Source organism: Mytilus californianus, unplaced genomic scaffold (assembly GCF_021869535.1).
Source record: "Mytilus californianus isolate M0D057914Y unplaced genomic scaffold, xbMytCali1.0.p SCAF_1, whole genome shotgun sequence".
Taxonomy (NCBI): Eukaryota; Metazoa; Mollusca; class Bivalvia; order Mytilida; family Mytilidae; genus Mytilus; species Mytilus californianus.
Genome location: NW_026262581.1, coordinates 139,476,033 through 139,492,522, shown reverse-complemented (window position 1 = coordinate 139,492,522; position 16,490 = coordinate 139,476,033). Strand labels below are relative to the sequence as shown.

The 16,490-nt window shown below is 32.6% G+C and overlaps 1 protein-coding gene across 1 annotated transcript; it reads left to right on the top strand.

The window, feature by feature from the left end:
* Positions 1 to 841: 841 nt before the first annotated feature.
* LOC127736784 (uncharacterized) lies at positions 842 to 16,008 on the top strand. Its single transcript, XM_052247385.1, has 5 exons — positions 842 to 1,008; positions 4,597 to 5,143; positions 8,283 to 8,512; positions 10,068 to 10,299; positions 13,275 to 16,008. Exons 2-5 carry the CDS (start codon positions 4,924 to 4,926, stop codon positions 15,833 to 15,835), a joined length of 3,243 nt encoding a protein of 1,080 aa, XP_052103345.1. The 5' UTR covers positions 842 to 1,008; positions 4,597 to 4,923; the 3' UTR covers positions 15,836 to 16,008.
* Positions 16,009 to 16,490: the final 482 nt, after the last annotated feature.

The following is a 16,490-nucleotide window of genomic DNA, read 5'->3' as shown; positions in this document are numbered from 1 at the left end:
CTTATCAGCTACACAAAGGGAATTTCCGTTGATGACTAATTTGTTTCAAGTACATTCCAAATCTAAAAATAGAATAATCTCGACGATTGCAAAGTATATTCCAGGTGATATTATTATCTTTCACTATTCACATAAAACATCCAGTTTCTTTCAAATTAAATTCACTTATGTCATGGTCTATAGACTCAGCGACAAGCAGTTCGGTTCCACGAAATTCGATCACTATTTTTATTCATGCCATGCCTATATCAGTGTCAAGGTCGTTAGGCAGCTGAAAATAGAAAATAAGACGTGCTATTTATTCAACCAAGAAATTATGTTTTCAAAAAATGTATTATTAAAGTGCATCATTAATCAAAACAATAAAATGAATATATCATACCAAAAAGAATATAAGCAGACAATTTTATATTGTTTATTATCACTTGTAGAATTTAGTACATGTTTACACAAAAGATATTGTTCATTTATAGAAGGTATTAATTCATGTTCTAAAATATGTATAGCACAAATATTTTACATAGATTTAAGTTTATTTAAAATATGCATCTGTATTGTCATACAGGAATTTATTAGCTTGAATATGTTAACATGCCAGTATATAAACACATATCAATTTAAATAAGAAAATTATGACATAAAAAATACATTTTTGTTCTTTAAATTGTCAGGGTCTTGGTGCAAAAGAGATGTTTTGATACAGATAAGTAGAAATTTGAATTAACATTAAACAAATTTTTTTATAATGTTTTGATAATTCAGCAAAATTTTAGGAACACTTTATTGTGAAATATAGCATTTTAAAAATCGTTTGAATAGTCAGAATTTTCTTTTATAATTTGTGCGAGTGGACTTATTAGTTGTTCCGATTCGTCTCCAATATTCGTAAAGGACACCAGTGGGCCTCATGAAAAACTGATGCTAATGGTGGAGTCTGCGCACTCCTATTGTCATCTTTCTGCACGTACACGATAATAGAAGACACAAATTCAACGCCCATAGGTTGAGGTATTATAATTGTATATAGTCTTACTCACACACATTTAGTCCAGTTTCCTTCAGGGGACAGCGATCTTGATAGCATCACATTTAAGAAACAACTCGGGCAACATTAGTTAAAACCGGAAGTACGGCAGTCACATATATTCGTGGATATGGAATGCGGTAAAACAGCCATTTATTTTTTATATACACAATGTTACCCTTGCACATCATTAAAATATTACAAGTTGTTTTGATTCTTTTCGCGTTCTTGTTAGTTTGCTCTGACATACATTTCTAGTGTAAACAAGTAATAGCTTTTCCAAAAAGCTTGCCGTTTTATTGCTTATTATATTGAAAAATGTTTTTTTTGATTTGTAGTTTCATCCAGTCAGAATATACGTTTGCATATAAATTGTATTGGGTAAAAAAAAGTGGGAACATTAGAAAGGCCAATATAGTATTTCAAGGGTTTCGCCTCTCTTTTACAATTTTCTTTTTTGTGCGTGGTGATTTTTAACCCCTGAAAAAAGCTTAATTTCTAAATCACTTGCGTTTTCGCCTGTACCGATTGCGGTAAACTTTTTTCATGAATATATTTTTCAGCATACATGTCTTTTGTTTTCTGTCTGTTTGTTTGATTGTGTCTGAGAAAAATGTGATCAATATCTTTCATTAATTATCCCGATAAACCAACACAAACGTTATAATAAAGAACTAAGTGTCCCTATATCCTACCTGAGCAGGTCCTAGGAGTGTATAAGGGTACATAGTTCCTGCAAAAAATGTTTAAAGAGTAAATCGATTTAAAGTCTGTTCTGAAAAAAAAGTCAACAAATTGGCTTGTTATGAAGCAAAGTGAATACATGTGTGACTCTTTGGTCGTTACTTTCTGTGTTTGTATATGTATATATATATATATATATATATAGGTGTTACTTTTTCTTTTTAACTTTGTATCAATTTAATGAGTTAACCACTTTTCAACTGGTTTTTACAATTATTTCTTACGTAACATAAAAGAAAGGATAGGGTATCCGCCCATGACACAAAATCGGCTCATGCAGAGCAAAAACACAAAGAGCAAAGGAACAGCGCTTTAATGATGTATGTTGCGCTTTAACAACACTGCTCCAGGTTAGGGTTTGGTTGGGCTCCTGCAAACATGGTTAACCCCGCCAAGTTCGATGTGTGGCTGTACCAAAATCATGAGCCTGGGTTTCAATTGTTGTTATGTTTTATATTAGCTTTTTTTTTATAATTGTTTTGTACATAATGACGTGCCGTTGGTTTTGTCGTTTGATTTTATTTTACATTTATCATGTCGGATCCTTTTATAGCTTGCAATGCGGTACGAGTTTTTCTCATTGATGTAGGTTGACGTATAAATACTAACATCTACGTCATTTTGTCTCTGGTGGATATTTACCTCATTGATAATCATACCCCATTTTCTTATTTTCATGTTACAAATATCTGACCCGCTTATTTTCTGAACCATGACAAAAAATATTAACTAAAACTATGGTTTTAAACATTCGCCAACACAATCACATGCATCGATCAAACTTCAACTATATACCATTTGTTGTCAATTATACAAACATGTACATGAAGCTGTGATTATTATTTTCTCATATGTTAGTATAGAGTTCGTTTCTGTTCATTTCCTTAAGGTCTCCTAAATTTTTGTATTCTAATTTTGCCATTTAAGAGATTTTGTGTTGATTGCATATTTTTGAAAATCTTTGTAAAATTATCCACAATTATCTATTTTTTTGAAAATTTAGAGCTTGAAATATTGTAGCGACATGTATTCATTGAAGAAACCAGAGTGTTGACCTTGTTTAGCTTAGTTTTTGTAGTTGCTGTCTTATTTATAATACCCTACATCTCCTTCGAATACACAAATAAATATTGCAACGCTTTAAATTTTTTTTACATGTATATATGTATATATATATTCCTGCTTTCAAAACACCTTACGAAACTAAGAAAACAAAGCCGCCGTACCTGTTCCGACGATTATGAGTGTAAAATACCCCTCCCTTCCCGAAAAAGTTACCTGTATGAGTAGTATCATTTTTTAAAAATTATTTTCCTCTTTGAAAGTTGACTTCACTCTTCACTATACTTTGCTGGACGTTTTCATGATAAGGAATTCGACGCATGTCTACATCAACCAACGCCTTTTCTATACTATCCTATAGACCTGGGATAAAATTAATTTAAAATAAGTCATTTGAAGATTTTTTCATTCGGATTTTGTTTATGCATTTAAATTTTATCAGTTAATATATATATACTTATCTTTGATTTGTGTTTACTACAGACATAATCATACGCGATCCTTCCTCCATTTACATGTTTTCATGAACGTAACATTTGCAAATAGCTCTGCACAATCACGACAGTGTGTAACTTGATATAGCGTAAATTAGTTAAATCACTACGTGCGCACTTTACACGCTGTTTTGGCTATTTATAGATGTAAACCAGTGTATGCTATTATTATCCTGTATAACGATATGCATGAGTGATAACTGTAACTTTATTGATGATTTGTAACACGTACAGGAACTGATCTAAAATACACTAACAAATTAGTTATCAATACGACAATATATTTTTACATCCCAGCTCCTTTGTTCTACCAGGGTTGATCTGAGCCGGATCACCCCTACCAGATCACCCTAGCTTGCTTTTTTTTGTTCTGCATGCTTTCCTTTGTTCTGTTACATTTTGGCGGGAATGTCAAATTCACAATAAAACTTAGAAATAAATATAAATCAATTGTTTTAAAACAATTGTTAACAGTCTTTCCCCTCCGAAACATGATTGATTGATTGATTGATTGATTGATTGATTGATTGATTGATTGATTGACTTATTACACACGTGAGATAGGGTCGCTTGAAACAAGCAAACACGAAACAAATAAGATCTTGGACCCGTATTAAACACAAAAGACCGAAACATGCATGTAATGGTTGGTTGGTTGGTAGTTTGGTTGGTTAAACACATGGGGCCGAGCCACTAGGACAACGCGAAAAGGGAATTGAGAGTCTAGTGCCCGTGTTTATAAATAAATAAATAAAATTCTTGCTATACTAAGATATTATGGTGCATAAATAAATGAATAAATTAAAGTCTTGGTGTACTTGGATATGCTGAATCTAACCGTGTATTTAGATTTTGGATATTAGACCATAATAGGTAAAATCCAATTTCAAATTTTTCAGTTCTTTGACCACATTCGTTCTGTGACAGAAACCTATGATGTGTCAAATATTTAATCACAATCATAATTCAGGGCTGTATCAAGCTTGAATGTCGTGCCCATACTTGCCCCAAATGTTCAGGGTTCGACCTCTGCGGTCGTATCCAGCTGCACCTAGCGGAACATTTTATTTTTATATGATCTCACACAGCTTATTTTGATAATAAAGACTTTAATTTGAGATATATGTCACTTTTACTCAATTTAAGTATATCTTTTCTTCAGCATGTTTTATATCAAGAACTTTATAATCTTTCCAATACTGTGCTTACTAGCTATTTTATTATGTAATTAAGATTGCCATTTCTAAATGAATTCTCACATTTTTTTTACAGTGTTTGCTGCCATAAAATCACAATTTCTTGTCATTAGAATTAACAGTCTGTGTATAGTACATTGAGTATATTCAAAATAGGACATAGTACTATCAACATGTTGAAAATGAAACATAGGATCATGACCAATATTTCATTATCTCTGTATTCACTATGAAAATGCATTTGATTTCAACAGTCTTAGTTAATGTTAGCATCAAAACTATTGCCATCAACTACGACAACATGAGATAATTGTAGCTGGACATTAAAATTATATATGCAAACAACAATCTAATCAATATATACAATAGAAAACTAGAAACTGAACTAGTACAACCTAACATCATGGCATGTAGACTTTCACAAGAAGAAGAAAACTATGTCAGGATGAGCTTGCTACTGACAGGAATATCTCCTCGTGCAGCAAGAGCTTTGTTTGATCGTGAATTTGCTCCTGCATGCTTAGATACCTCACTGAAGAAAGAGTATAACAAACTGCGAAATCTTCAAAAGAAGAGGGTAATAAATCAAGCACAGTGGAAACTCCTGACCCCCAGGTCACCAGGTAAGTAAAGAGAGAAATGTTATGTTTTAGTCGTCGTTGAACCTCCTGTTCTGGAGATTTCCTGGAAAGTTCAGAGGGACAAGCTATATGTCAGTTACTGTAGAACATCTTGTTCCCTAGACTTCCTGGTAAGCATATATATAGATGTTTTATGTGAAGTCGCAGTACATCCTATGTTCCCTAGATTTCCTTGTATGTATAAATATACATGTACATAGTATATGTCAGTCTCATTCGAACACTTCCTGTTTCCTAGATTTCCTTGTAAGATAAGAGAGACATGCTTTATGTTAGCCAAAGTGGAACCTTGTTTTCCCAAGATTTCCTAGTTAGTGAACATATTTAGACAAGCATGTTAAATTCCAGCTTCAGTTGAACCTAAAGTTTCCCATATTTCATAGGAAGTATAGAGAGACTAAGTCTTAGTGACACCTCCTGTTCCCTAAATTTCCTGGTGGTCCAATAAGGTCAATTCATTCGTAAGTAAAGTAAGAATACTGATACAATACCAGTTTTATTGACAATTGTCATGATTTACAAAGGTGTGAGTTTTAATTGGAATTTTCCCCACTTAAATGATAATCGTAATTAACCACAGTAAATATATCTTGTATTATATAATTGAATCGACACTTTATTATACAACTTAATACACAACTGTATACACAGTTCTTGACCCCAGTAGTATACCAATAATTATCTTTGATCTACATTACATAAAAGCATTCCATAAATTATGAATCAAAGATGAATGATTATTGATTAATACAATGCATTTCTTTTTCAAAGAAAAGACAAAATGTTAAAGTAAATGCAAGCAGCCGTCGCTGGGTCTATTTTACTTATGAAATCAGTGTCATGATCATCTGATATTAGTTAATAATTTAAGCTTGAAACAATAAACAGAATTGCATAACTTTAACCTGAGCATTTTATGCAATAAAATGTATTTGTTTATTCACCTTTAAATCTTTAAATTGATTTTTTAACAGTATAAGATATTTGTATATGTTTATCTGAATACAGGAAATGTTTGTTTCCAAATGAAAAAAATGAACACCAATTTAAATAAAAATTACTTTATATTTTGTTGTTGTTGAAAAAGTGCATTTTCAATGCATCTTTCTGAAAATTATCAAGTTAAACTTTTACATAAAAAAAATATACCTAACTTCCTTTGAAGATTCTTCTGTCCATCCTTATCACAATCATTTAATTAAAAAATATTAAAAAAAAAGTGAAAAATCATTGCTCCTACATGTTTCTAAAATTGAAATATCGAAAAAATTTGCATCACTATTGAGAATTTTTTTTTTCAAAAATCTAAAAGATCATAAGATGAGAGATAAAAATGTCATACCTATGTTTGAGCATAGCAATACTCCCAAAAGCAACTATATTTATTTATATGAAAATTAAGAGGAACAAGCTGGTTTTATCAGCTGAAAAAAGAAGAAAGGTTATCTTTCTAAACTTATGCAATAGTGATATGTATGTATATACCAAGTTTTTTGTAAACACCATAGAATTGAGAATGGAAACGAGGAATGGGTCAAAGAGACAACAACCCTACCAAAGAGCAGCAAACAGCACAAGGCCACCAATGGGTCTTCAGCGCAGCGAAAATCCCGCACCCGGAGGCGGGCTTCAGCTGCCCCTAAACAATAATGCAAACTGGTCAGCAAAATGGACGCCACACTAAACTCAAAAACATATAAATGAACCAAAATTAAAACAACACACAAGACTTACAAAGGCCAGAGGTTCCTTACTTGGGACAGGCGCAAAAATGCGGCGGGGTCAAACATGTTTTGTGATTTCTCAACATTTTCTTTTTACATCTAGCCGATGTGGAATCAACAAACACACAGCAATACGCACAATAAAACTCAGTCTAAAAGAAGTCCGAGTCCGATATTAGAATAATTAACAGAAGAAACTATCAAAATGACAATGATCAACAAAAATTAACAAAGGACTACTAGCAGTAACTGGAATTCCAGCTCTAGACCTCAATTAAACTGATCAAAAGATTATTTTTTCATCATATGAAAATCGAGCACAATACCTGAATACAGCAACAGTAGTGTACCGCTGTTCAATAGTCATAAATCGATTTCACTGAAACCAAAACCGAGGGAAACACATCAACTATATGAAAATATGAATTATACACACAACTCTACCAATCTTTCCATTACTTTGATTGTCAGAATTAAAGTATCTTACATAACTGAATTTTTTTCTCTCAAATTTCATGAGTTGAAAGGGGTGGTTTTAAAAAGGAAAATTACTCTAGTATTTCTCTTAGTGAAATAATACTTAGAACGACATTCTACAATCTACTCATTATGTTGTTTATTTTTATTGAGGTTATGATTTTAGATTGTCTCTTAGCATCTGCTCTCTTGTGGAGTTGGTATAAAGAAAGTATATCATAATTAGATCAGAAAAAATTTCCCACTCGCCAAACACAAATGTTTGGATCACATCACGGACAATGCTTTGATTTGATAATTTATCAATTTATCAACACATAATTTCATTTCAAAACCCAAAAGGTTCAAGGTGTGTAGTATGTTAACTGAAAATAGATGCAGGTTTTTATGTAGAATGTATTATCATAATTATGCAAGGAGTAGTATTTTCACTAATTTGTAATTGCCCTGGCAAATGGGAAATGTAACAAAAATTGGGACCGGTCTGTCAGCCGCTGTGGACTGGCCTCAGGGTTTATGTATTTTAGGTAAATTTTGTATTTGAAAATACAAAATGTTGTTAGTGTATTAAAAAAATTATATTACCCAGAAACTACACTTGTGACGGAGTGACAAACGGACAAACAATGTGCATCCCTCTTTTAGGCGGAATGATGAGGAGATGTATGATTTCCAATCGGCGCTCCCGTGAAATGTCTTATACCAACACTCCATCATTGTGAATAGAGATTGTATCATTATTTAGTGCAGATGAATAAAAAGAGATGCTGTTAATTATATTCCAATGAGACAGCAACCCAATCACACAAATAACATACAACATAGAGGTCAACATAGAGTCTTATTACAATGTATAATATCTTCGTTATGATAGCCTTCACTCTTCATAATTATATGATGATTTTTGTATTTTATTTTAGATGTTCCGGATTCTAAAACATTTGATGTAACTCTTATGATAACGTTACTTAGAAACCTGACCAGTTTGAACCCTCCTCATAGTGGATATGACAAACTGCCTACTGCTAATGAAGCTACACCAACCTCAGATTTAGCCAGAATAAAATATTACAGAAATATCCTGGCTCACCTTGATGATGGAAAAATAGATAATACTGAGTTCAACACAGCATGGGACGATATAACGGGTGTAAGTAAAATTAAATAAAATACCATGTAGTTCAGAAAATGGGACAATATGACTGGCGTAAGTAATATATAATAATATCATGTACGCCGAAGCATTGTGCAATATTACTGGTGTAAGTAATGTAGAATAATATCATGTACGCCAAAGCATGGGGCAGTACTACTGGTGTAAGTAATATAGAATGATTGATGTTCACCAAATCATGTGGCTATATAACTGATGTAAGTAATTTAAGAAATAATTCATGTGAAGGGAAATGTTTGCTGTTCCCGTAATTGAACACACTATTAGTATTGACGTAAACGACGCAGAAAATTTAATAAGTGACATTCATAAACGATATACGTTTACATACTAAGACAGATTTGGATGAATTTAATTGACTATCTTACTTTCATTTAAGAAGATATGGACACTATACAAATTCTTACCATCAATTATTTTTGTTTTCATGTTTTGACGACTTTCAATTTCTCATTCGTGCATTTTCCCGTAAAATCCTCACATTCTTACGTCATCATTCCATGGCGTCATTTACACCATCTGACGTGAGGTAAATCATTCATAAAAAGTATACGACATGGGAGTAGGATTGGAACAGCCGAAACAAATCATGACGTTGCCTATCAGCTGACATATGAATATATTCGAATTTTGCCGTGGGTGTGTACTCAAAGCGTTTGAAGAACGTCATATTAGAACTAGAATTATACCATGTTCACCAAAGCAAGAGGCAATATTACTGATATAAGTAATATAGAATGATATGATGTTCACCACAGCATGGGGCAAACTTACTAGTGTAAGTAATAAAGAATGATGTGATGTTCACCACAGTATGGGGTAATACTACTGGTATAAGTAATGTAGAATGATATGATGTTCACCACAGTATGGGGTAATACTACTGGTGTAAGTAATGTAGAATGATATGATGTTCACCACAGCAGGGGGCAATGGATGTTAACCACAGCATGGGGCAATTTTGCTGGTGAGTAATATAGAATTATACGATGTACAACAAAGCAAGAGGCAATATTACTGGTGAAAGTTATCTAGAATGATACCATGTTCACAAAAGCATGAGGCAATATTGCTGATGCAAGTAATATAGAATGATGTGATGTTCACCACAGCATGGGTCAATATTACTAATGTAATTAGTATAGAATCGTTTGATGTTCACTAAAGCAATATGCAATCTTACTTGTTATAATTGCCTTACTCAAGATTTATTGTATATTTTTTGTTTTGATGTTGCTATCTCATAAAGTTGAATAACCTACTTAATTAACATGGGGTTTTGTTATTAATGAAAACAGTTAAACATGATATTTTTCAAGGATTATGTTATCTTTTTTGTTATAGATAGCAGCTGAAGTATGCCATTGCTCAGTCAAACTTACCTGAAGTTAACATCAATTTCGTCTATCCACACCAGACCTAAATATAATTTGAATTTTAGTAATTTTATGAAGAGAAATACAGTTGTTGAAGGGAGAAAATGAGTTAGTTACATTCACCTTTGTGATGTTTGTTATCTGTACATTTCCAGGCTATCAGCAGATTAGGTGGACAGCCAATGAAGCAGGAGTGTGATAACTTGAAGACAAAAATACTGGATCAGACTAATCAGGAAATAATGCTGGATATCAAGCGTTCAAATGGTGAAATAATGGAACTGAAAAAATCTTTCGAGAGCTTGATGAAAATCAATGAAGATATGACAGTACAAATGAATAAGTTAAAAACTTCTCAGAAAGATACAGTTCCTTGGAATATTCGAGGTTAATATTTGTCAGTCAATAAATATTTATATATAATTGTATCTCAAGCAACTAGATGGTACCTTGCGATCAGTTTGTCTGACCAAAACTTTGTTATCACCAGGATACAACCTTTTTTTTGGAAAGACCCTTTTTACCTTTTTGCTGTTGTGTAGAGCAATTTTGTGTGAAATGGGCAGTACATGTGTGATACTTGATAACTATACATCTGTGAAAGTAAATAGGTTGCATAAAAAGAGGAAGAAATAAAAAAGGATTGACTGTAAATTTATTTAAATTATTGAAGTATTTTTAGAATGACATGATAAAAAGAGTCGTCAGTTCGGTTATGGCAATATTTGGCCCTGTATATAAAGTCCATTTTTCAAGATAAAAATTCGTTCAAGTTGACAAAAAGACATGTAAGAAAGTGAAATAGATCTATATTTGTCAAGTTTTTCTTAGGTAGCGATATACAGTTAGGAATTTGGTTCCACATTTTGGCCCCCGGTGAATTTTTCAAATATGGAAGTTATTGTACAATAAAATAAATTTTTAGATAGCTGAAGAATAGTATAGCCTTCAAGGTGGGTTCATATGAACATGATGTACATGAAGATTGCTTTTTGCATGCTGTATAGGCCATTTACTGTTTGACACTCAGTATTTTCACATCCGTACCGGCCATAAGTCCAGACATTATTGTAGTGTTTTCCAACAAATGTATTATGCTCGAACTTTTCAAATCAATTTAATGGAAAAATGAGGTGAAATGCATATGTTAAACAATACAGATTCTAGCCATGGTTACACCAAAAAGAGATTATATTTTAACTATCTGAAATCAAATCAATAGGAGATAGGGAAGGAAGAAGGTGGTTAACAATTACGAGTGTCAATTTTCTTTGTTATTTACCTAACTGTGTGTTGCTACCTTATGCATTCATATTTACACCTGAAACAGACAAGAAATAGAGATTTTGGTGAAAATTGGCCAAATTATCTAGATTTGAAATATTTTTAGGCCTAGTAAACATATAGAGCAAAGGCTTCGACAAACTAAATATTCAAATCAGATATGTCAATCAACATAATATTTAAGATCTATTTTGTCGACGCATGCACTACATGTTTCAACTTCTACAACTAATATAATGGAAATTTACCTGTTTTCATTAAGTTTTTAATTGAAATCAAAATTTGTGCTATTTGTGATGTTTTGAAAAGAACGCTCATATATATATATACTTAAATTTTCAACAAGAATACAAATTACCTATCTAATGGCATTGTTTAAGATTTGTTTCATTGTGATATTGGTCAATATATTAAATTTAAGCTAGAACTAGGGGCCATATTCATTATATTAAGGCCTTATCCAACCTATGAACTCCTTTCCAACCTTTCTGAAATTAGATCTTTTTGACACCTTTTATAATTGTCCTACCCATTGAATACTGTTAAACTGGTTACTTCTTTTTACCGTTGGATCATCAACATGTTATGTTTCAAATTATTGTAAGATGATGACAATATTAATTAAATGCTGAATATTCTTCGGTCATTGAGTCCCACAAGGAAAAGATTGGGTAAAAAGGTTAAGCACAACGACTCGGTGTAGACTATAGTTCCCCACATCCATGACGTCAGTAACAATACTCAAAAGAGGGAAATGTTATAATTTATAATGTATATGTAATACACTAAATGACATAATAACAAGAAAGTCAGTAGAAATACCAAACCAGTTAAATTATCCAAACTAGTTCTGACACTTTTTGAGTCCATGAACTTATCTGAAACTGAGATAAAAGATTTTGCGCATTTGCAAAATATAAGATTAAAAAAAAAGTGCACTGTTTAAAGCCTTTTATTTTATTCCCTTCTTCCACTTAATGATACAATTGCAAGTCACCAATATAACTAAGTTAAGACAAAAACTGACTTTTCAGTGATTTTCGTGCTTTACAATGCTTCAGTTAATAAGATCCTCTTCAAATTTGATATGTTTTGTTATGATGATGATGGTTTGGTGTTTCAATGTTCAGTGCAAAATAAAATGCATATTAGGACGAGAACATGTAAATGTGATATGGACCCTACTTTTACTAGACTGAGACACGTAGACGGATTTTTAATGTGCTAGTTCACGAAGGAAGAGTCTGCAGGAAACATTTATCCCAACCCTGGCTCATTGCTCCAACCGACCAATCTTTGTTTGTATTCCTAAATACCGCGTGCTTGATGTAGATTCAGCAAATATCAATTTTGTAGTCTTTGATTTGACCTGGTTGGAGATCTTACCCTCGTCTTTCCACACTCAGGAAGCGCACTAAACCATCGAAGCGGTTGATTGAAGATGTCCACTCATCAAAACCTCAGTGTTCGATAATCAGAAAATTCTGAAACTGGGGACCATTTATTGGAGAAGTGTTGTTCCCTAATAGATGTTCTTTTTTGTTTATATTATAAAAACAACTTAATTTTAAACATTATAAGTCTCTGAAATCATAAATTAAAGGAATCATACCTTATAGTAAACTGAAAATAGTAAGAAAGCCGTCCGTAATAATCTCTTATTCTTTATGTTGGGGCTTGTGAGCTTGCTGGTTAATAGTTCTTTAACTTTAAATAAACATGATAGATTCCTTTGCAAAGGGCAATGAAATCATTTATAAAACATTGTATGAGATTTGGTTTATTCATTCAGATAAAAATATACAACATAACAGTAAAAATGCTTTTAGATGTCAATGACTACAATAAGACACGTACAACTGGTTAAGTTTAAAAAAGATATTTTATTTTCATAATATATTAACTATATATTTGTGTTAAACTTGGTTGTCAAATTTCAGTGAAATTATTGTAAATAAGTAAACTTATTCGTTAACAAATTCAATATCCAGCCCTGAATCACAACCATAACCAATTGTATCAAGCACAAAATGATCTGAATAAATTCCATAATATGTATGTTGTTATTTATATTTCAGTACAAATCAATCAGATCATTGTGGAATGGCAGGACAATGACAAGAGGTTTATAACAACCAGAGCTGCCGAACATGTACTGGAATGTATAAAAGAGAACAGTTGTGTAACTATTACTGCTAGTTCTGGTGTGGGTAAGACGGCCACACTCCGACATGTGGCTTTACAAATGGCAAAAGAAGGGTACGATGTACTTCTTGTTACAGATCCAAGTGATATTGTCAAGTTTTACAATCCAAACCAGAAAATGTTGTTTGTTTTTGATGATTTATGTGGAAACTATTCTTTTAACCAGACTGACATGAAAGTATGGGAACCAGTCATGAAGCAAATAAAAAAGATCCTTTTAAATAAACTTTCTAAAATAATTGTAGCATGTCGATTACAAGTGTATCAGGATGACAAATTCGAATCTTTATCAGTTTTCAAATCATGTGTATGTAACCTTTTATCAGATAGCATCTGCTTGTCAAAAGCAGAAAAACAATCAATAGCTGAGTTATATCTGAAAACAAAAGCTCCTGAGATTGCCGAGTCTTGTGATTTGTATGATTGCTTTCCACTTTTATGTAATTTGTATCATGAAAATCCTGCACTAGATATAAAAGAATTTTTCCAGAGACCATTTTCTGTTTATGAAGCAGAGATTGACAAGCTACAGAAAAAAGAATTTTGTAGTAAATACTGTGCTTTGGCTTTATGTGTCATGTTTAACAACAATTTAAAGGAAGAAACGCTAACAGAGGAGGTGATGGAAGAAACCAGAACCATTATTGAGAATACATGTGAATCATGTGGACTGGACAGAGGGACATCAAGGCTTACTTTACAGGATGAACTGAACACACTTATACATACATTCCTGAAAAAAGAACAAAACATATACAAAACTATTCATGATAAAATATTTGACTTTCTAGTGTACTACTTTGCACGGAAAATAATCCACTGCTTGATGAAGAATGCACATAGTAGTTTAATCAATGAAAGATTTTTGTTAGAAAGAGAAGACAATATGAATCAGTTTATAACAATTTTGCCTCCTAAGTATCATGAAATGTACATACAAAGAATGATTGATGACTGGTCAAAGGGTAAAGTCCATGAAGTATTTTGTAACATGAATATGACAAAGCCACAGTTTAGAAAGCAATTTATCAGTCTTTTGAATAATCTGGACATATCATATCAGATACGATTAGCACACACCAGTGATGTAAATCAATACGAGTTTACTGTACTGATGATGGTTTGTTTTTTAGGTGATATTCCTATCACCAACTGGTGCTTAAGTCATGGTGTTGATGTTAATCAGTGTAGTAGTGATGGTTGGTCACCTATAATGTGTGCTTGTAAAAATGGACATACAGGAATAGTCAGAATGTTGTTAGACATGGGAGCAGATTATAATAAATGTAACAGTACTGATTGGTCACCTGTGATGTGGGCTTGTAGTAAGGGACATAAAGAAATAGTTAGGATGTTGTTAGACATAGGAGCCAATTATGATAAATGTAACAGTAATGGTTGGTCACCTGTGATGTGGGCTTGTCGATATGGACATACAGAAATAGTAAGGATGTTGGTAGACAAAGGAGTTGATTGTAATAAAGGTTGGTCACCTATACAGTTTGCTTCTAGATATGGACAAACAGAAATAGTAAGGATGATGTTAGACAAGGGATTAGATTATAATAAAGGTTGGTCACCTGTAATGCCTGCGTGTAGATATGGAAATATAGAAATAGTAAGGATGTTGTTAGACAAAGGAGCAGATTATAACAAATTTGACCGTCGTGGTTTATCACCTCTAATGAGTGCTTGTAGTGAGGGACATACAGAAATAGTAAGAATGTTGTTAGATGTAGGAGCAGATTATAATAAATGTGACAATAAAGGTTGGTCATCTATAAAAAGTGCCTGCAGTAGTGGAAATATAGAAATAGTAAGGATGTTGTTAGACATAGGAGCAGATTATAATAAATGTGACAATGATGGTTGGTCACCTCTAATGTATGCATGTAGATATGGACATACAGAAATAGTAAGGATGTTTTTAGACTTAGGAGCAGATTATAATAAATGTGCCAATAAAGGTTTGTCACCAGTAATGTGTGCTTGTACATATGGACATACAGAAATAGTAAGGATGTTGTTCAACAAAGGAGCAGATAATAATAAATGTAATAGCTATGGTTTGTCACCTGGTACAATGGTAATGGTTGCTTGTAGTAAGGGACATACAGAAATAGTAAGGATGTTGTTAGATATAGGAGCAGATTTAAATCAATGTAACAATAATGGTTGGTCACCTTTAATGAGAGCTTGTAAAAACGGACATACAGAAGTAGTAAAAATGTTGTTAGATTCAGGAGTAGATTATAATAAATGTAACAAGAATGGTGTGTCACCTGTAATGAGTGCTTGTAGTTATGGGAATACAGAAATTGGAAATACAGAAATAGTAGGAATGTTGTTAGATATAGGAGCAGATCATAAAAAATGTGACAATGATGGTTGGTCACCTGTTATGTTTGTTGGAAATTTGGACAAACAGAAATAGTAAGGATGTTGTCAGACATAGGAGCAGATTATAATAAATGTAACAAGGATGGTGTGACCCCTGTTATGATTGCTTGTAGATATGGACATACAGAAACAGTAAGGATGTTGTCAAACATAGGAGCAGATTATAATAAATGTAACCGTAATGATTGGTCACCTGTAATGTGGGCTTGTAGATATGGACATACAGAAACAGTAAGGATGTTGTTAGAGATAGGAGCAGATTATAATAAATGCAACAAGGATGGTCAGTCACCTGTGATTATTGCTTCTAAAAAAGGTTACAATGATATAGTTAGTTTGATAAATGAACACTCTAGCTGAGTTATTATTTTGTATATTGTTTTGTCAAAGGCACAACTCTTTTTTATCAGACAAAATCTACAGGCGCTTGTGGGGTGGACTCCTTTTGTTAATTTTTGTTTTGTATTCAAAATTTTTTAAAAGTAAATTTTCTTTAATTTTTAACCGGATTTTCGAAGGAAATATTGGTTATTGATTTGGGGATGTACGGCGGGCGGGCGGGCGGAGGTGACATGAAAACGCTTGGACAATTTTTTTTCAAATTTAGATATGTTGTTACCTGTGACTAAATGAAGGTCAAGTTCAATTTTCACGATTTTAGCTTTTCTCCTTGTTGACTTATTGCCCTT

What these genes read in the sequence shown, in the direction of transcription:
- LOC127736784 (XM_052247385.1), top strand. Translation starts at nt 4,924, where the DNA reads ATGGCATGTAGACTTTCACAAGAAGAAGAAAACTATGTCAGGATGAGC. An exon ending in CCTGACCCCCAGGTCACCAG is followed by an intron (nt 5,144 to 8,282) that starts GTAAGTAAAGAG and finishes ATTTTATTTTAG; the next exon opens with ATGTTCCGGATTCTAAAACA. An exon ending in AGTTCCTTGGAATATTCGAG is followed by an intron (nt 10,300 to 13,274) that starts GTTAATATTTGT and finishes TTTATATTTCAG; the next exon opens with TACAAATCAATCAGATCATT.